The sequence below is a fragment of the Passer domesticus genome, chromosome 11 (genome assembly GCF_036417665.1).
Source record: "Passer domesticus isolate bPasDom1 chromosome 11, bPasDom1.hap1, whole genome shotgun sequence".
Classification (NCBI taxonomy): Eukaryota; Metazoa; Chordata; class Aves; order Passeriformes; family Passeridae; genus Passer; species Passer domesticus.
Genome location: NC_087484.1, coordinates 21,735,388 through 21,755,429, shown reverse-complemented (window position 1 = coordinate 21,755,429; position 20,042 = coordinate 21,735,388). Strand labels below are relative to the sequence as shown.

The window sequence follows — 20,042 nt, the reverse complement described above, 5'->3', positions numbered from 1 at the left end:
TTGTTTTGTTTTGTTTTTTAAAGCAGTTGGTCAAGGAGGAGGAATGAGTGGTGTTGTATCTGACAGATGGGATTTATTGGCACCATGGGGCCCTGCACCCACCCCAGCTTGTGCTGGTGTGGGGTGGGAGCCCAAAGCACCCAGTGTGGGTGCAGCAGCAGGGGAGGGCTGGCACCTCGGAGCCTCACCTCACTCCCGGGCTGTTCTTTCATCACTGTCCAAATCATCATCATCCTCTGTGTACAGTGCATCCACATCCTCCTCTTCCTCCTTCTCCTCCTCCTCTCGAGCCAGCAGCTTCTTGAAGACCTCAAACTCCTCTGGGGTAGAGTAGGCCAGGCTGGCCAGGAAGTCTTCCTCTGAGAGCTGAAGGATGTCCTTCAGTTTTGGGTTATTAATTTGGGTCTGTCCTTTGTGTGGGGTCTCGTAGAGCCCCCGGCGCTCCAGGAAGATGTGCCGACTGCGGAGCTCGGCAAAGGGCATTTGGAAGAGCCGAGCCTTCACCATCTCCTTCTGCTGGACCCCCATTCTGAAGTAGGCGTACTGCGGGCGGCACGGGGGTGTCAGGCACCGCCCTATTCCCGCAGCCCGTCCCGCCAGCAGCGCGGGTCCCGCTCCTCACCTGGAACTGCTGATGGAGGGTGCGCGGCTCCTCCCGCAGGACGGCGGGGCAGGTCCCCAGCACCTCCCGCAGCTGCTCCGCCGTGAACAGGCACCGCTCCCGCAGCAGCCGCACCGCCGCCTCCAGCCTCTTCCGGGGCACGTGGAGGAGCTGCGGACAGCGGCTCAGGGCCCGCTGCAGCCGGCCTGCGGGCAGCAGGTCAGCGGGCAGCCGGGCGGCGGAGCCCCGCCGTGCCGCCCGCAGCCCCGCTCGCTGCCCTACCTCCGTCCAGCCCCAGGCGCCGCAGCTCCTCGGCGCGCTCCCGGAGCCGCTCCGTGGGCAGCCGCAGCAGCGCCGGGCTCCGCTCCAGCAGCGCCAGGGCGGCCTCGGCGCTCATCCCGAGCAGCAGCAGCTGCGCCGCCGCCGCCTCGCGCTGCTCGGGGCCGAGGCGGGGCTGCAGCGCCAGGAGCCGCCGGGCCTGCTCCTGGCTGAAGCCCATGGCCCGCAGCGCCGCCAGCTCCCCGCAGCCGCGGCGAGCGCCCGGCCCGGGGGCGGCGGGCAGCGCCCGGCCCGGCCCCAGCGCCCGCCCGGCGCCGCGCAGCAGCGGCAGCAGCAGCAGCCCCGCCATGGCCGCGGGAGCCGCCGCGCCTGCCCCGCTCCGCCCCGCTCGGCCGCGACCCCGCCCCGGGCAGCGCCGGAGAAGGGACGCCGGGCCTCTCCGGGAGCGGGGAGCTGGAGCACGCCGGGCACAAACAGCCCGGGGCCGCGGGCAGAGCGCCTCGTCCGCTCCGATGGCCGCAGAGCCGATCCCCGCCGGGCCGCGGTGCTACAGAACGCAGTGAGGGCGCGTTGTTTGAGATAGCAGAGTCCAAAGCTGTTGCCTTTCCCCAGCATTTCCTCCCAAGCAGCCTGGCCCCGGCTGGCCTGTACCCCAAAATGTTCCTGCTACCCATGTCTCGACCAAGTTCTCTTTATTGAATCTATTTTTTCTTCCCACTATCTGTCTCATCAAAACTGAGGACTGTTTTCCTGAATATAGGCCAGACTCAGATACTAAAGAGAACTACACTACCAACCCAGCCCTCCCACCCAAACCATGTGATTACCTGTCTGGTTTTGAGTCTCCTTTGTGCACACATATTCCAGAAAACCAACAGACATGTTATTACTCATTTATTCATTCACTTTTCAGAAAAATATATAAACTACGTATAAAAAGTAAAACCAGGCAATAAAAATATTTCCCAAGTTATGAGCAATTTAAACAGCATTAAAATCTTCGCCTCACATCTTTGAAACATGCCCTGGGTAAGAACAGTAATAACCTGAGTCTATGTGGGTAGCAGCAGGTAACCTTGCAATGGGACCTATCCTGCTGCAGAGTTTTCTAAGTCATCCCTCGCTGAAGAAGCCTTCAGAGCGAGGTGTCAGCTGGCTCAGCAGAGGCAAACACCTCGTGCCAGGTGTAATGTGCCAGGTTCACGGGCTGGCGCAGCCAGGGATGCTCTGCCAGCCTGGCCAGGGTCGTGCGCTGCTCTGGGACGGGGTGCAGGAGCCCGGCCAGCAGATCCATGAGCCCTGGCAGAGACAGCACAGGCTGGAGTTCAGGCAGGTTGGGAATGAGAGACACAGTCTATGTCAAAGAAGGACAAATCCCCCCAAAAAAGCTGCACTGAGCAGCTTCCCACATCGTCACAGAACACATATGGGAGCATTTTTTCAGTCTTCCCCTTTATTTTGGGTGAAAAAACACTGCTCATACTTTCCCAGGAGATCTGCTCCTTTTGAAAAGCAAATGGGAAGAGCTCACCTTCAGACACGGGGCGAGGAGGACTCAGGACAGCTGCCAAGGCCTCCTCCAGCTCACAGAAGGGATTCTCCCCAAGCACCAGGGTGTAAAGGGTGATGCCAAGTGACCACATCTCCAGCTCAGGGCCATGGTACCTGTGCAGAGATAAGCTTGCTTCAACTCAGATTGCAACTACAGAGCTGTATGCTAAAGAAAGTGAAAAGAAAAAAACAGCCTTGAAAGCCCTTGCTTCCAATTTTTATTTTAACATAGGAAGTTTGTGGGAATTCTAAGAAGGTTCTCATGTGTTTGAGGAGTCTGCATTATCCTGCTCCAGGAAATAAAAGCAAGCACAGAACAGCCAACCAGTTTCTGCTGATGAGTATGAGGTGTAACATGCACCCAGACTTCCACATACCTAAGCTGGTGACAAGAACTTACCCCTCACCTTCTTCATCAGCAGCCAAAACTGTCAAGTAAATATTTAACTGCAAGAGCAAACACATCCTCCCAGCCCTTTCAAAACAAAAGTTATTTGGAAAAAACTGTTAACTGTCTCAATTCCATCTGAGAAATCATGCCAGTTCCTTCACATTAAGAGGTGGAACTCCCAGGGCAGAGCTGCTTGCTTCACCTTTCATCTCATTCCCAGCAGGAATTTCCTCTCCTCCTTGCATTGCTTCTCCCAACACTGCTTTAGGAGGAGGACCCATGGAAACAGCTGTGAAGGAGGAGCAAGATCCCTCCAGGCTCGTGCATTTACAGCAGTGCCACCCCTGTGGTGGGGAGCTTTATTGTGGAGCACCAGCTGCCAGGTACAGAGCGCTTGGAGAGGGAGAGAAGAGGGAGGAGAGCCAAGATTTAGGCAGCATATCCAAAACAGCAGCGAGAGAAGCTGCAAGGGAAGAATCCTGGAGTCCCAAAGAGCACGAAAATCAGTGGGGAGATGAACAGGGATCAAACTGCAAAAATTCAAATAGAGGGGAGCACGTAGAAAAGAGAACAGAGAGGATGAGAGTGGGAGGATACAAAGCACAGACATGCAAGGAGAAGGTGCAATCAACAGCAATACCTGCTTACTCCACCTCTGAAAAAGCGGCTTTTGCTAGAGAGATCCTGACAACAGTTTTAGAAACACCTTTGAATATATTCAAGCTTTTACAATTTGATTTCTGTTACTAGAGTGCCCTACTTTGTATGCACTCAGACCTTCACAGTGATTTCTGGCACTGCAGTGCCTTAAATCTGGCTGCATTTCCTGTGGTTGGATGCTCTAGCAGCACTCCAATGGCACAGCAGCTTGGCTTGTGTTCCAGCCCTGCCCACAAGGGTTATTTTTGGTGTGATGGCACAAAAATGACTTTTCAGAGAGTGACATACGGTTTGCCAGACAGCACTTCTGGTGAGCAGTATTCAATTGTCCCACAGAAGGTATAAAATAATTTCCCAGGTTCCAGGTAGGCAGCCGAACCAAAATCCACTAATTTAATTGTGAAATCTTCAGCAATGACAATATTTTCATCCTTGATATCTCTGTGAAGGATGTTCCTGCAGTGGAGGTACCCAACAGCTGATACAAGCTGGAAGAGACAGAAGGAACTGGGTGTTACTACACAGAGTCCCTGAATAATTGATGCAGCATCACAGCTTTCCCAGAGCCATATTTTGGCTTGTTTTGACACTGCCTAAACAAGATATACATCCTAATGATGGAAACTGAAATGGCCTCAGGCCTGCCTGTCACCATTGCTGCAGACACTTTAAAGAGCCTTTGCTGCTTTCATCTCACAGATGTGCAGGAGGAGGGGATGCTGCAGTCAGGATGTGATTGAGAGCATTGGAGCTCGCTGCTACAATCCTGCAAGTTACTCTATTTTTATCCCAGCTTCATTTGGAGGGTCCTTTGGTTTCTCCAGAAGGGTATCACTGTGTGCCTTCCATGCTGCAGGATGACAAAGCATTTGAGAGCCAAGTTTGGTATAAATAACATAGTCACTCCTAAACCCCATTCTTTCTCCTGCACGATTCATGCTTTAATGCCATAATTAAGGATAATATGAGACTGATATCACCTTGGAGATGATCCTGACTCCTACAATGTTTTTAACAAGAAAAGCAGATGGCTGAGGGAGAAAAGTTTCTATTTTTAATATAAATCTGCCTCTGCAGAGAAATGCAGTGCAGATCTGAGGGAACAATTCAGCCTTACAAACCCCAGGCTGGGTTAAGGAAAGGGCTGATCCATCACAAGGCTAAAGGGACACCTTTGGCTTCCATCTTCCTTCAGCACCCCAGGTGAGGGCAGGGTGGGCACAGCAAAGGTTTTGGGGGGGGTTACCACACACACAGCAATTCCTGCATACCCTAGAGCAAGAATTTACTCCAAAATTCGTGAGGAGAAATTACCTGGGGACTGCTGCTGTGGCTAACTCACTAAACAAAGGACAATTCAGCCCTCAGGCAAGCTCCTGGCTCATGGAAACTACCCTGAGTTACTTTGCATTATACCACTTTAAAATCCAATATAGTTTCTTGATTTAAAGAGCAGAGCCCTTTACTGCTGTAACCAATCTAAACTAAGCACTGAAGTAAGTGAAAGTGTGGCTTTTTGCAGGGTTGGGGCAGCTTCTGTGAGTTTTCCTGCTAACAGCTGAGGGGCCATGGCTCCACGGGAAACCCTCACAGGCAGGAAGGTCCTGGAAAGGCTTTTTTGTTGTTTCTAAGTAATCCTTACCAAGGTTTCTGCAGGCAGCATTTCAATCAGCCCTACAGAATGGGGGGGGAAAGGTTCTGCAAGTATTGAGCACAACTCCAGTGCCAGTTATCAGCCAGCATTAAGTGGAACAGAATGCTGGTTCTTACATTAACCAATTCTCACCTGCATGGAGCAATTCTGCTCTCACCTGTCTGAATATATAACTTGCTAATGGTTCATCCAAGTTGGGCTGATTATCAATAAATGTAAAGAGGTCCAGACCAGATCCATGCTTCTCCATCACCAGCTGGAAGAAGCAATCATTTTCAAATACATCCAGCACCTATAAATAAAAGACCTGTTTAATCATGTGCTTCATCCTCAAAAATGGCCTTTTTTAAACAAAGACTGTTCTCCTCTTGGAGATTTAATTGGTGTACAAAATCATTTTTAAAGTCTCATTTCACTGAGCACAAATGTTTCTTGAAAAGACTACAGCATTAAAACTGGGAGCAGAATTAAATCTGAGAGGAATTCTCTTTCTGAAGCAAAAAACCCAACCAACCAACCAAGAAAACAACAACTCCAAAACCAAAACCAGCAACCTCAAAACAAAGAGTGTGAAACAAGATGTGTCCAGATTATTTACTGAACTGGTACATGTTCAGATGTGACAACACACTTCCAAGATATGCATCTCATCTTGAAATAGCTTTTTTTTCTGTTACGAATCCCATCTTCAGATCAATTTGGGGTAAAAGTGTGGAAGCAAGCAACAATCTGCTGTGACCCACCCTCCTAAACAAAGCAGGATGAACAGGTTCCTTTCTCTCCTGAAAGGACAGATTCAGTTCAGGACACTTCACTCCTGAAGAGGAACACCAGACACCCAGGATGCAACCAAACCACCTGGGGCAGTGCAAACTGCATCAATTCCCAGCCACTGTACCTTAATGATGCTGGGGTGCTGCAGCTTCTGAAGGATTGCAATTTCCTGAGTGACCCTCCCCAGGTCAGGATCATCCACCCAGCAGTCCTCCAGCACCCTCTCCTTCCAGATGAACTTCACAATAACCTACAAGACAACAGCATTCAGCATCATCTGGCTTGGAGTGTCAGCTAAGTTAATTTCCAGGAAATCTGTTAGTGCCTCACATTACTAGAGGCATAGAAGTGACCCCATGTGATGTGAATAGCTTAAGTATATTTGGATGTGTTTAAATTAATTTAGTCCTAGAAGCCAAATGATACACATAAATGGAATATATTTATTGCTGCTCTCAATTCCAAAGGCTTTGGCAAGCCAGCTCTCTTATCAACCAGTTACAGCACATGGGTGCAGTGGAGGGAAAGAGCACTAAACATCCAACAAGAGAAACACCAGAACTTGCCCTCTGAGCACCCAAAATACTTCTCCTGGAAAAGATACTCCTGAAAAAGAATACTTCTCCTGAGAAAGAGGAGGTGCCATCATCTCAACACATCTACTCCCCATTCTTGAGTCATGGCACAATACAGATTTTGAGGTTTGCCATTCTCTTTAGTAACAGAAGACTAAAACCTATAATTCTGTTAAGATAACTGTCTACTTCTTTCAACAGGTTCAATTATCTGCATTAATTAGTTAATTAACTCATTCTGCACCTGTTGTCTCAGGTAACATTTATACACCACATCAATGCAAATGTTGTGCTACCCTGTTTCCACTACAGATTTCTGTTTAAATGAAGCAAAACCCCAAACTACCAAAGAGAAGCTTTTGACAGTATAATGTTAACAGAAAATGAATGCTCTAACCTTTCAGTTTTCATCCTGAATTATTATTGCAATAGAGCAACAAGAAATACTTCACCTCCTGCTGATCTTTCTTGCTCCTGGCACTCCAGACAAAGCCAAAAGAGCCTTTGCCAATAAGATTGAGAGTGCTGTAATTTTTTGCATATTCTCCTTCACATGCTCTTAATCCTTCAAGATCTTCAGCTCTTTGGGAATTGTTGAAAAGTGAAGCTGATCTGATGGCCTAAGTACAGATATATGGGTTACAATAACAGCACAAAATGACTAGCCACAGAATCACAGTTATAAAAATAATAAATACTGAAAAGAACATCTGCATGAATAGATAAAATGAGAGTAGGGGAAAAAAAAAGAAACAGTAACATCCACCCCACCAACTCATGTCATTAATTTGAAAATCTTTTTGACTTTAGCTTCAGCTTAGCAGTCAAACAAAGAGAGAAATGCTCAATATTCAAAGGTAGGATTTCTTACTTCTCCAAGACTTTTAGTAGAAAGATCAGCAACAGACTGGGAAGAGTTTGCCAGGCTGGCAAGCAAATGCTGAGTCTTTGCTACAGCTTCTTTTTGGCTCTGTGAAATGTCTTTCAGCACCCAGACACAGAAAAGCACAGGGGGATCCTGCAGCTCTGCACATTTCACCTCGAAGAGTATGCCTGGGGAAAGAGGTGAGGAAATGAAAATTCCAGAATGTAACTTTAGTGTTGAACAAGACCACAGGTGTTTTAGGACAAAATTGAGAGCTCTTGACAAAAAGTGCATAATTTGGGGAAGTGCTCAGTAAAGAATCTTCAGAGGGGCTGACAGCAGCACAGCTGTTCTAGAGGTACCTATCAGCTGCCTCCAGCAGAGACCTGTCAGTGTCCAATTGTGGTTATTCATTTCACACTGGTATTCTAGATTACATAAAAACATGGATTTTATTCAACAAGCCATGGAATGCAGCTGAAGGAGTGAATGAAGCAAATTCCATTACACAATTTTAATGCAATTTACAGTTTTACTGGAGTAAAACAGAAGTTTGTGTTTTCTGTTCAGAAAAAGTTGTCAGGTTCACACTTTTTAGTTGTGTTTTGAGAGTATTAGGGGATTAATTTCTTACCAACTTTGTATTTGATACCACCTCCTTTTCTGATAACCCCTGGTTAGACTTAAATACCATTCTTTTTTCTTCTAGATGCTTCTTCCTTCCTCTCCACTGTGACCTTTCTAACCAGAACTGTCTGCATTCTGCAAAACTGTGGGTGAAAAGGAGCACCCCAATAAGAGTTTGGGATGGGGACAAGGTTTCACTTACTGAATTGTGAACCATCTCTGTGACAGCAATTCCCAGTGTAGCTGCCTTCCAGAATCTCCCAGGCCAAAGGAGCTGCTGGATTCAGCCTGCCTCCTTGTTTCACTGGGGTGGATGTTACTTTGATCTCCATATTTTGCTGCCTGAGGAAGTGACAGTGTTCTTCAGGCCTTCCTTTGCTTTGCAGGGGATTTCTGTTGGAGCTGTCCCCCACAGTTTCTGCAAGGGTTTCAGGTTTCTCAGGAAATGCTTTGGAGCATTCCTCAGGGTTTTGTAAATGCCTTCTGGAGGCCAGCCATCCAGAATCAGCTTCTGTGGCAGCACCACTCAGCAGCTGCTTTCCCTGATGAGTGGGAAAGGCACAGTTGGTCCCAATTAGCACATTGGAGTCTTCTGCATCAGAGCAGCATCCTCCTACAAGAGCTGCAGTAACACCTAAAGAACTGTGTGAGTTCCCCTTGACACCAGCATTCAGCCCCAGTACCTCAAGAGCAGAGCAAATACAGTTCAGTTCAGATTCTTTCACATTTTCAGAGGTTGTGGCAGCTCCTGGTGCAGAAGCACTGCAGCCTGGTTTATTTCCTGAGCAAACATCACAGCCAGTTTTTCTTTCACATGCAAAGAAGGTAGAAGGATCATTTAGCAGGCAGCTGTCAACAGCAATATGCTCCAGGCTGGAATGTTTTGCATCACACATGGAGTTTGTTTTTGACACCTGCCCTGGAACCATGTGGCTTTTCAAGTCTTGTCTGCAGTTCAGAGCTGTCCCAGGCCATGGCTCATCCACTGTTGGTGTTCCAGGTGAGTTCCAGGTGCCTTCAGAAGGCAGCTTCACTGGGTCACAGGCTGCTGCCTTTAGCTTGTCCTCCAGTCTGGAACAAACAGGCAAGGGTTACTGCAGGACATCCTGCACTGTGACAGCTTCTCTCTGCAGTCTCCAAGTTGTGACCTAAATCCCACTGTTGTGAGTCAGGTGGTGTGTGAGGGAGCCTTGCAGAGAGATCTTTTGAGAATTATTTGATCCTGAAGTTTCCACTGTTCTGCACTGTGCCACTGCTCTGATTGTGTCAAGCCAGCCTTTGGGATAAGGCTCAGAGCCCATCTGTAGCAAGGCTGTCCTCAGTGCAAAGACTCAAAGTTATCAGCAACATCATGATTACAAAATAAGAAAACTGTCCTACTGTATAATACCCATTTAAATATGGTCACTGTTTAAAACCTGGACCAATAGATTTATTTCAAGTTAAAAAGCAAAAGGCAGAAAGCTGTTGGCACAGGCATCCAAAATCCTGACAAATTTACCAAAGAAGAGCAGGTACACTCAAATGGCACTCTTTCCCTATGGATAATTTCCTTCTCTAGCTTAATTTCTAAATATAAATCATAAACCATTTACCACCACAAAAAAAAACACCTAATCCCCATGGCAGGTGTTTTGCCAGCTGATGGGGGTGATGGAATGGGCACTGACACCAATGTAAAGAATTGTCTTATTTTACTATTAATATTGAGGCAACACAGAACAAAAAGATACATTTGATAAAACAATAAGGTTATTACCCACTCAGCTTTAGCAACAAGCAAAAATAAGCAAGGTGATGCATCTAATCATTACTACAGGAGAAAGAAAAGTGATTGAGAAAGATCCATCAGCAATTGCCTAAATACCATCATCCAGAGTCTGCAATTGCTGGGGAGCACCTTTTTTCAGTGAGGACCTGGAGAACCCTTCCCAGCAATTGGGAAAATTCCATGCAGTGCATCCACTTGTAGGTGAGGTCTCCAAGTTTGCCCAAAAAAGGGGTCCAGCTTTATAGGCCCAAATCAAACAGTCCAAATGACTTTTTGTGCAGAAAACATCTGGGTCTGATGGCCCACTTCCCAACCAGCCAGGGCCAGGCTGAGAGGATTTTGCCTAAAATATTCTACTAACAAGCCTCCAGACATATCTGTTGGGACAATTTCTTAATATACCTTACACAAGGTTAGACAAATGTCTCTACAACAGCAGATCTGGCATTAAGAACAACTAATAGAAATGTTTTGATAATCTATTTTTAACTAAAGAACCTTGATGGTACTAATAACATCATGCTCAAGATTCATCTTGTAAGTCAATTTGGTGCTCAGGCCTCAGCAGGATGCTCCCAGTCTTAAAAACAGAAGTTCCCTTGTCTGTCCAACAGGAGATGGATGTCTCCATGCATCAGGGTTTGGAGATATGCTGTGACAGAAACCCAAGCCCTGAAAAAACAGCTATTGCCCAGCTACCTGTAATATTGTAGACTAAATCAATTAGTTTTATGTTAGGCCATTAATAATGGAACTGTTTAGGAAGTATGCAGAATATCTACATCAGGTCACTCGTGTGATGAATTTTAAAATGACCACATTTCAAACCTTTTTATCCACCTAAAGTGTTTGCTTAATATACTCATTGATTTCCAGAATGATACCATGTTCAAAAATCTCTAACAGGGAAAATATAAAAGTTTAATATGGCTTTATAGAATTCATATAAATACATGAGAAATAAATAAATGCAGAACTGTACCTTTAATAATCCATCCAGGACACAAGGGATTTTGCAAACATTTCCATTAGTAAAAATGCAGCATGGAAAAACAATGAAGCAGAGCACTTACAGTCCTTACTTACAAGTGTGATATGAGAGATATCATACACAAAAAAATGACACTATCAGCCTCTTTAAAAAGCAGCAAGATCTGTGCTGTAATAGTCTGTACTTTGAATGGATAGTAAATATTTACTGTGGTGGAGAAAACCACAACTGTAGCAGAGTTGTAGCTAGAATTGTTAATGTGGAAGGCTTAAAATTTGACTTAAGGTAGGCCATGAGCATCACATATGTACTTCTACAGAATTTATGACATTGTAACAAGAAAAAGATATGGAAATGTACCAGAAAAAATGGCAGGACTTCAGGAACACGGTACCCTGTTTTAATGGATGACCTGACAGTTAACCAGAGGAATAACACTTAGAATTCCCTCCAGGTAACCTGACTGCAGTGCAACACCAGCTGGAAGGAGATAAACATCCACTATTCATGATTAGTGAAAATACAGCCTAATTACCTTCCTTAGTCTGGATGAAACATTTGGTCCCCTTTAGAGCTGCAATTTCTGTACCTTTACAATGGTAGCTTGTGCAGATATAAATAAAAGTGTAAGGCAGGGACAGCTCAGCCTGTCTTGCAAACAGCACGCAGATTCTAAAGACAGCAAAGCATGGAAGGCTCTTGCTACACCTTCCCACAGACATCAAACAGGTGAAAAAATCAGCTTTTGCTGGTGATTGCCATCACAGCTCTTCATTTTCCCAAGTGAATATGCAGTCTGTGAAATGCCTACCTGTTATTGGGGGTGGATGCTGCTTCAGGAGGTGAGGGAGGAGGAAAGAAACTGGTCCAATTCTTTTGTTTATTCTCATCATGTATTAATTTGTCATCTTTGTGTTGTTGCTCCAATTTCTGCTCTTCATCTCTTGACAGAAGGTGTGCTAAAGATGCAGCCAAGAAGCTGCTCTCTGTACCAAACAGGAAACAAAACCACACCAATTTAAACTCGTATATTTAGGCTTTGGAGGCTACAGCGATTAAAAATAAACTTGGAGCTGCCTTGGTTTGTCTCTTTCCTAAGGAATTGAGTATAAAAGGCTTGATTGAGGCAAAACAGTCAAAATACAAGCATTCCACTCTACTTTGAGAAATCACCACATGCAGGAATCTACATGTTTCAGGGCTGCCAAAATTTGCTTTTCTAGCAAAGCTCTTGGGCAGATATTGGTATCACACATTAGCTACTTCAAGTTCAGAGGCCTAAAAAATGCCAATAATGTAAAGAGACTGAAATTAAAATGATCATACAGCAGCAGCATTAAAAAAAAGCTCAAACTACACATATACAGCCCATTCCAAACCCATGTAGTGGAAAGGTTTGGACTGGATTTATGTAACTCACTGAAACTGTAAGATAAAAAGAGTCTAAACATGTTTGGGAGGAGAGGAAGTTCTTTCCTTCCCCAGTGATAACAGATCAGAAGAAAAAGATGAGTTTGGAAGATGAAGTAAACCAAGTATTACTGCAGCAGAAGAAGGTAATGAGTGAACAAATCTAGATTTGAATCTAGAACAATGTTTAATTAGTAACAGCTGAGTGCCAACAATGCTTCCTCACTGAAGAACTGAACTACTCCTAGATTAGGGACACCATTTCATCAAAGAACTACCTAAGAAATTGTACACTATTAACTCTTCTCTGTTCCAGTGGGTGCATTGGTTTCAGCACAGACCTGCATTTCTAAGCAAAGAGAAAAAAAATAGGGAAAAAAAAAAGAGACAAAACCAGCCTAAAATGTGATATGGATGAAAGCATGAACTTGCTGGTGTTCTCTGTTTTGGGCAGAGCTGGCTGGAAAAGACAGATATGGAAACATGAGGCTTCTTTGCTTCTCTTTATTCATGCTGTGTTCAGAGAAGTAACATTTTGGTAAAATCTGATGCAAACTGCATCAGAGGAATAAGTGATGCCTCCCTGATTGAAATACAGCAACCATAACACTGACTATTAGCCAGCAGCACAAGCCAAGTCAGAATATTAGATTTTTCCCTTAAAATATTAATCCTAAGTAGCTACAGCTCTGCTGCAATACAGTCACAAAAGCTGTATTTCACACATTTTAAAATACCACAGAGTCCTAGCAGGGAAGGGAGGGAAGGGAGGAAGGGAAGGGAAGTGCTTGTTAAGTACAAAGTATTCTCTGTTCTCACTGTAATTTCCAAATTGGATATTCAGTTTTATCTTCTTGGCAACGAAGAGAGAAGCTCCATCTTAGGTGAACAATTCTCTTTACCTGAGGTTATAGTGGAAACCTGATTTAAAAACTGCATGGATGGGCATTGCTTTTATGAATAATGTTTTCTTTTTTGTGGGTGAACCTCTTGTTCTGCTGTTTCCCCTTGGTTGCAGCAGCCAGAGCCAGCTGTATGGCAGGCACTGACACCTGCCAAAAGGCACTCACCTTCTGTCCCTGTGGGATCATCCAGAGGAGGTAAAGGCAAAGAGCAGCCACTGCATCTTTTCATGTTGTTATAGAAACCAGGGATCAGGAATGTAATGTTCTAAAACAAAGAACAAAACCTTATAAAGCTAGGCCAACTCTCACAGGGTGGGGGCAAATGCTGACAATCTCTGTCTGTGAGCCTGATTCTCATGGACAGCCAGGCAAAAGTGATCCACATGACCAATGGAGAACACAGGACTGTGCAGCTTGCTTTGGACCACATGAAATCCATAGCAGCTCTTCAGCACTGCAAGTCTCAGCAATTCCAGCATGGGAATTTGCATCCCACACCTCACTCAATAAACATGTGGAACACAGAGGTTTTGGGATGGCAAGGAGTGTAAAACAGCTTCACAATTCCAGTGGGTATGCTGCCACATGTATCAGTCTTCTGGGAGGATATGAACTTATCTTACCTTTCCCAACAGCTCTTTCTTCTCATAGCCAAAGAGCATTAAAGCAAAACTATCCGTGATGCCACAGATGATTCCATCTGACTGGACAGTGATCAGGCCACTGATGGTGGAGAAAACCACAACTGTAGCAGAGTACTGATAGCTTGGGAGAGAGCCTTCTGCCTGTGGAATCTCATCTTCCTGCACTGCTTGCTCCTGCTCCACGTGGCTGACTTCCAGCTTTAAACTGAGAGGAAACATGGTGCCCTCTCTGCATCGGCCTGCAGCTCGCTGGATCCTGAGGGTCTGAGCAAAGAAAAAATCCCAACCAAGCAAAAGTCAAACAGAAAACCTCTAACCAGATGTTCTGGGTTTATTGCATTGTTCATATAAAATGACATGGGAATTCTCAAAAAAAGGAGCAGGAAAAGAAAAGGAGCCAATCTTGTGAGTATCAAAATGAACAACATCTGGCTTTTTAAGGATTTGGAATCCAGTGTTGAAATACTGAATAAATATCCTGAAGATGAAGATCAGTCTATGTTGCAGCTTTTCAACAAATTAGGCATTAATAAGAAGGCCTCCTTCAACTCCCTATCTGCCCATTTTCATGGCATTTCCAAGACCTGGGTATTCTTTCACTCCTCAGATAGACATGATTGAAATGGGCTAAAGAATTAAAAGGACTCTTAAAAACCTTACAGAGAGAGCACGGTGTCTCACAAAGCTAGGACTGGAGAAAGCTGTCTTTGACCAGGGCAGATTCCAGTGAGAGGTCAGGGCATGGTCTCATCCAGGTTAGGAACTCTTCAGACAGCAGCTCCACAAAAAGGCAGCCCACCCTTTCCAGGGGAATCAGGCTTCTCTCTGAAAAGGCTTTCTTCTGTTATGTAAGGAGGAAAGAGCATGCACTGCAGATGGGAAGGCTGTGGAAGAATGAGGCTGGTGCTTGTACTATACCTTTGGGATTTTTTTGCCTAGAGGAGGGATCTGCACAGAAGGAATCAGGTCCTTTATGTGGAGTCCAACTACTGTTTCCAATGTTGGGTAGCCATGGAGATGAGCATAAAGGAGATCACAGGATGTAATTTTTCCCTGGGGAGGAAAATTTAGAGGATTGTTAAAATGTTAACATTTTAGCCACAGTCCACTCAATGCTTTGACAATGGTTTCTGCAGTTACCTAAGCAGTGGCAGGAAATTTCATTCTGCTGTCCTTTGGTGGACACAACTCACTCAGTAAAAGCAGACCCAGCATAAAAAAAAATTCCCATATCACTGTGCAGGGAGCCTGCCCTTTGCCCAGGAGAGAGGCAGAGGTGTCCAGTGCTCCTCACAGAACTGTTCCTCAGCCAGATCATCCCTTCACAAGGACATCCATATCCCAAAGTACCAACCCCCTGCCAAACCAGCACTGCTCAAGGTAAGATGTCCTCTGAGGAGAGAGAGTGCATTTCTGTGTGGGTTATCAAACACATCAGGGTGAGCCTCACCAGAGACCCATGCACAGCCCCTGCATGCACAGCCCCTGCATGCACAGCCCTGCTTTCAGGCCCTGCCATGGACACACTCCATGTTCACAAACAGCAACCTGTGCCTGCTGCCTTTCAGACACCTTTCACTCCCACACAAACTCTCACAAATGGCAATCTGGTTTGGTTGTTAGGAAAACACTTACCTCAGCTGTGAAGGAGACACGAGCTGAAAGTCTCTCCACTGGTTCCAGCACAACCACACAACGCTGGCTGTCCTTGCTTCTTATTTGCCTCAGCCAGACTGAGACAGGGATCTTCTCATTGAGGTGGCCAAGAACATCCACCTTCCCACCAGATTCAGAAATGGAGACATGACTTACTAAGACTGTGGTCACTTAGAACAAATTTCAAACAGGAGTAAGAAACTGAGCCAAGATACCTCCCTATCATTATCAGAAAAACACCATTTCTTGACTACTTACTAGTATTTTATGGGAACACAAAGAGTTTTAATACAGAGATTAAAATGTCTGAATAAGACACAAAATGTTGCTACTTTTGTACCACCTCTCCTCGCCTCAGGAAGTCTAAAGGCATAAAGACTTCAGAATAATAAATGTACCACTCTAACACCTTGCATGCAGTGTGAAGTGCCTCTCAGAAATGTCCTATTTAAGGGATGTCCCATGGTGCTAATGAACACTCCCCATTAGTAACACAGTCCTTACTTTCTGCTGCAAAAACAGCAGTTTAATTTCTTTTGGGAGGAAATTCTTCTAGATCAGAAAATGTTTGTTTATCTCATAGCCTGCAAGGCTCATCCCAAACCTTTTATAATTTTTATATTATCTTGACAGAATGGGTTTATGACTTACACACTGAATCCTATAAAGTATTTGGAACAGCTTAGATTAAATGCCTCTGTGAGACATTTAATTTTAATTCTCACTGAATCAAACTTAGATCTTTGCCCCCACACCATATCCAACTGAGGATTCAGGAAGATAAGGCTCTGAGATACCAACAGTTTCAGTTCAAAAATAACACACCAGAAAGGATATGAGCTCATTTTCCAAGGACTCTCTAGTGACAACTCACAACAGCAGCAAAAGAAAATAACATGGAGATTTTCTCATGCAGCTCTCTTATAAATAACCCCATTCTAGGCAAAAATAAATTCCACTCTTTTGCACTAACTATGCTGTTTTGACACAGACATTTCACAGCATTTCAATGGCTTCAACCTTTATAATATGCACAATCTAAAGATAATTTAAAATATATTTTTAAGGACCAGACATTTGGGACATTTTCCACAATAGATTTTTTTCATTAAAAAATCTAATGTCCTTTAAGTTCTGATTTGATCATGTCACAGTGACTCCATGTGTTGACAGCTGCAAGGTTCTCATGGGTGTCCCTTTGAATCATCTTTTGCCCTTTGAATTCCCACACCTGCAAACTTTTAAACCAAACACTCCTGCAAATGACACAATTGCCAAATGACCACAGAGTTAAATATATCAGGAAATTATGTAGAAAATGTAAAAAAAAAAAAAAACAAACCCCAAACCAAAGCCTACAAAACCACTTTATGTGGTGGAGAATATTTCCTTGAACATTTCACATACCACAGCTCCAGAAACCACTGATGAACATTCAGAAGTTTCCAGGTACTCCTCACCCACTGCTTCCCAAGCCTCTTGGCCAGATTTGGATATCAAGTGGGACAGCTTTTGACCAATGAGTTCCTGGCTACTGCACCCAAGCAACTTGCAAGCTTGGTCATTGGCCACTAGGATCTAGAAAAGAACAGAAAAAAACAAACCTAAACAAAGAATAAAATGTTTTAAGAGCTCATCGTCTTCTCAGGTTGTTGCTTTAATGTGTTGTAATATCCCTTTCTCTTGGTGGAAATAAAATGGTTTTTTACAATTCTGAGTTCATTATAGGTTCTTATTCTAGGACATCCCTTGCCCACACATCTTTTTGGTTAGGAGGTTTTGAGCCACTGCTTTCCTTTTAGGTTTCCTGCTTTCTTTTAACTGTAAACAATGACACCCATGGAGGCAAAACTACAAAGTTTCATTTGCAAGCAAAGCCCAGGGAGCCACAAAACTGCATCCAAGCTCAGAGGTGTGCAGTGATCACACCACTCACATTGGATCCTGTGCAATGGAGCAAGTTGGGGCTCAGTGTCATCAAACTAAACTCTCAGCTCAAGATAAAACATAGCACAGCTCTTTACAGGTGTCAGAACCCATTTTTAGGTTCTTCTCAGACAGGAACAGAGAAATTCTTTCCCTCCCAATGCAAATGAAATGTTTACTGGGGCAGATAAAGGAATCTTGTGCCACCACAAACACGTTTCAGGGCTGGTACTTCACAGAGAGAAGGCTTGAAGCACATTCTGCTCTTCCTTTCTTCCCTCATGTCACTCCACAGCTGCATTCTTACAGAACCATTGAATCCCAGAATGGTTTGGGTAGGACAGGACCTCAAAGATCATCCACTTCCACCCCCCTGCTGTGGGCAGGGACACCTTCCACCAGCCCAGGTTGCTCCAAGCCTTATCCAGCCTGGCCTAGAACATTTCCAGGAATAGGGAGTCCACAACTCCCTGGCCTGTGTGAGAAAAGCCTCAACACATCCTTGCTTCTGCTGTTATTGTGTGTGTTTTACTAACTACAACCTGCCATGGAAACAAACCCATCAGCCTTTAGAAGACTACTGAGCTGGAGCAGACTACAAACTGCCTTCATGGCACTGATTTCCTGCAGACACACAAGAGAAAAACAGTGATTTCAGCCTGCTGTCACACAGCCTGCAGCCCCTCTGGGCAGCTGGGTGCTGCAGGTTGTGCTGCAGGTACCTCTGTTGTGCTGGCATCCACGGTGAAGACGGCTCGGTTTGGGTTGCGTGCAGCAGCTGGGAGGTGCTGGCTGGATTCCTCCCCAGCTGGGCCGTGCAAAAAGGAGCAAGAGCTTCCAGGGGAAGCAGAGAGAGAGGCAGAATCCCACCGAGCCCACGGGTTACCAGTTCTGCTGGTACAAATGTTACGAGCTGTCAGAGAAGACAAACAGTAAGAGGTGCACTTCTCCCCTGTGAAAACATAAAGGTCAGCAGTGTTGCTGTAACAGGAGTATCAAAGGAATGAATTAAAGAAAAAAAAAGCTGGCAGCAACTGTCAAGTAATCCCAAAATACATGCTTCTAGATTTTTAAAGAAAATAAAATCAGTGAAACTAAAGAAAGCAGAAACTTTTCTAATAAATTTGTCTTTTTGAATCTGGAACACATAAGCTTAGTCCATACCACTTGCCAACATTCAAAAGTTTTAACCAGACTAGTTAACTTTTATTTTTTACTTAGCAGTTTTTTAAATGTTTTGAAATATCTCTAATTAAAAAAGAAACAGTCATTAAATAATTGCACTAAGTGCTTAAGCTCTTACTAAAAACTGCATTAGCTGGAAGCCACTTAATTAACTGTTCACAGCATGTGACACTGAAATACCTGTGTCCACACCACTGTCCTAGGCTACAACATGCCAAGTGATTGCACAACAATTTTCAAAGGTTCTGGGAGCACCTATCCAGTAATGTTTTCCCTATGAGCTCTCCCAGCCTGCAGCAATCCCTGGCTCAGGTGCTCACTGAACAAGTGCATCCCGGCAGATCCATATTGCTGTTATCTCTAGGTTTGAGGAAGGGGAAGATCTGAAACTGCCCAAAAGCTTCGTGGGAGCTCAGAGTGCTCACCAGGCAGTGATGCTCCAAGCCGACAGAGCCCTGAGAGACGACTCCTCCTGCTCCTGCTGCCCCAGGGGAAGGATCTGCTCAGCAGATCAGGGTCATTCAGGTGAGTAAGGACTGATGGAGACAGTAGGGCCCCTTCAGAGGGGCTGTAAGCCATGATCACACTGGTCACCAGCCACGCCTAGGGAGCCACCACCACCTGCAAGAGAATGAAAGGACACGGAGTCAGGCCCGCAGCAGGGACCGACGCTGGCAGGTGATGATGCCTTGCCATCCACAAGCCTGCAAGTGACAGCAAAACGCTCATCCCTGAGCGTCCTGCTCTGTGCTCGGTCTGTGTGGTTAGCACAGAGCTGGACAAGCACCCCGCCCGGGTGAGGGCTCCATCCCTCTGGACTATCCACGGAAAATCTGGATTCTGCGATCCTTCTGGGCCCCTTCCAACCCAGCGGCTTCTGCAGGACACGGCGACCGACAGGATCCACCGCCGCATCTCCTTCTGTCAGCGCTGCCCAGCTCCCTCCCCTCTTTCTGCTGGCTTTGACACCACAACCTTTGGGTAACTCGGAAACTCACTGGCAGTTCTGAATCGGCAAGTGCAGCGCAGCCGCCCTCACACCCGGGGAGCCGGCCGGGCCCGCGGCTCGGGGACGGGACAGGACAGGACAGGACGGGAAGTCTGGGACAGGAGGGGACAGGAAAAGACGGGACAGGACGGGAGCGGTCGGGTCGGGTCGCTCCGGTGACGGCCGCGGCCCCTCAGGGCGGCCGCCACAGGCGCGCAGGGGAGGCGGGCGGGACCGGGCAGCCACGGCGCCAATGAGCACAGGCGCTGTGGGAGCGGCACGGGGAGCAGCAAATGGGGCACGAGCGCGGGAGGAGGCAAATCAGCCCGCGGGCCCGGCCGGTCGTTGGTCCCGCCGGCCTCCCCGTCCCCGTCCCCGTCCCCTTCCCCGCCGCCGCCGCCACACGCCGTGCCCGCGCTCCGCGAGGCAGCGCGGCCCACCTGCTCCGGGGGCGGGAGGCTGCGGGTGTAAAGCCCTTCCGCAGGGGGACAGCTGTTCGTCCCAAGGGTTTCTAGGCGGGATGATGGGACCGAGAGCAGCGCGTAACGCGTCCGGCTCCAGGCGCCGGCGGAGGGGCGCAACTCCCTGC

At 46.2% G+C, this 20,042-nt stretch overlaps 2 protein-coding genes across 6 annotated transcripts; both read right to left on the bottom strand.

Moving 5' to 3' along the window:
• Positions 1-53: 53 nt before the first annotated feature.
• MTERF4 (mitochondrial transcription termination factor 4) lies at positions 54-1,266 on the bottom strand. The gene is made up of 3 exons (XM_064435745.1): positions 884-1,266; positions 623-807; positions 54-543 (listed from the first exon to the last, which is right to left on the bottom strand). The coding sequence occupies exons 1-3, from the start codon at positions 1,227-1,229 to the stop codon at positions 190-192; spliced, it is 885 nt and encodes a 294-aa protein (XP_064291815.1). The 5' UTR covers positions 1,230-1,266; the 3' UTR covers positions 54-189.
• A 495-nt stretch (positions 1,267-1,761) lies between these two features.
• On the bottom strand, positions 1,762-20,026 carry PASK (PAS domain containing serine/threonine kinase). 5 transcript variants are annotated; one of them, XM_064435740.1, is made up of 17 exons: positions 19,894-20,026; positions 18,891-19,086; positions 18,003-18,232; positions 16,762-16,932; positions 15,334-15,474; positions 14,617-14,751; positions 13,678-13,962; positions 13,220-13,319; positions 11,551-11,725; positions 8,180-9,048; positions 7,357-7,538; positions 6,938-7,105; positions 6,035-6,160; positions 5,294-5,428; positions 3,771-3,970; positions 2,412-2,545; positions 1,762-2,179 (listed from the first exon to the last, which is right to left on the bottom strand). In XM_064435740.1, exons 2-17 carry the CDS (start codon positions 19,042-19,044, stop codon positions 2,016-2,018), a joined length of 3,369 nt encoding a protein of 1,122 aa, XP_064291810.1. In that variant the 5' UTR covers positions 19,045-19,086; positions 19,894-20,026; the 3' UTR covers positions 1,762-2,015. The 5 variants fall into 5 exon arrangements, 3 of the variants coding, with proteins under 3 accessions (XP_064291810.1, XP_064291812.1, XP_064291811.1); XM_064435742.1 differs by having other exon boundaries at positions 18,003-18,193; XM_064435741.1 differs by lacking the exon at positions 19,894-20,026 and adding an exon at positions 19,464-19,606.
• Between the last annotated feature and the right edge of the window lie 16 nt (positions 20,027-20,042).

Bases quoted from the DNA above. Each gene is read 5' to 3' on its own strand.
- MTERF4 (XM_064435745.1), bottom strand. From the start codon at position 1,229: ATGGCGGGGCTGCTGCTGCTGCCGCTGCTGCGCGGCGCCGGGCGGGCG. The intron at 808-883 runs GTAGGGCAGCGA...TGCTGCCCGCAG, and splicing joins GCGCCTGGGGCTGGACGGAG to GCCGGCTGCAGCGGGCCCTG. The intron at 544-622 runs GTGAGGAGCGGG...TGCCGCCCGCAG, and splicing joins CCCTCCATCAGCAGTTCCAG to TACGCCTACTTCAGAATGGG.
- PASK (XM_064435740.1), bottom strand. From the start codon at position 19,044: ATGGCTTACAGCCCCTCTGAAGGGGCCCTACTGTCTCCATCAGTCCTT. The intron at 18,233-18,890 runs GTGAGCACTCTG...ATGTTTTCACAG, and splicing joins GCTTGGAGCATCACTGCCTG to GGGAGAAGTGCACCTCTTAC. The intron at 3,971-5,293 runs GTGAGAGCAGAA...TGTCTCTTCCAG, and splicing joins CAAGTTATATATTCAGACAG to CTTGTATCAGCTGTTGGGTA.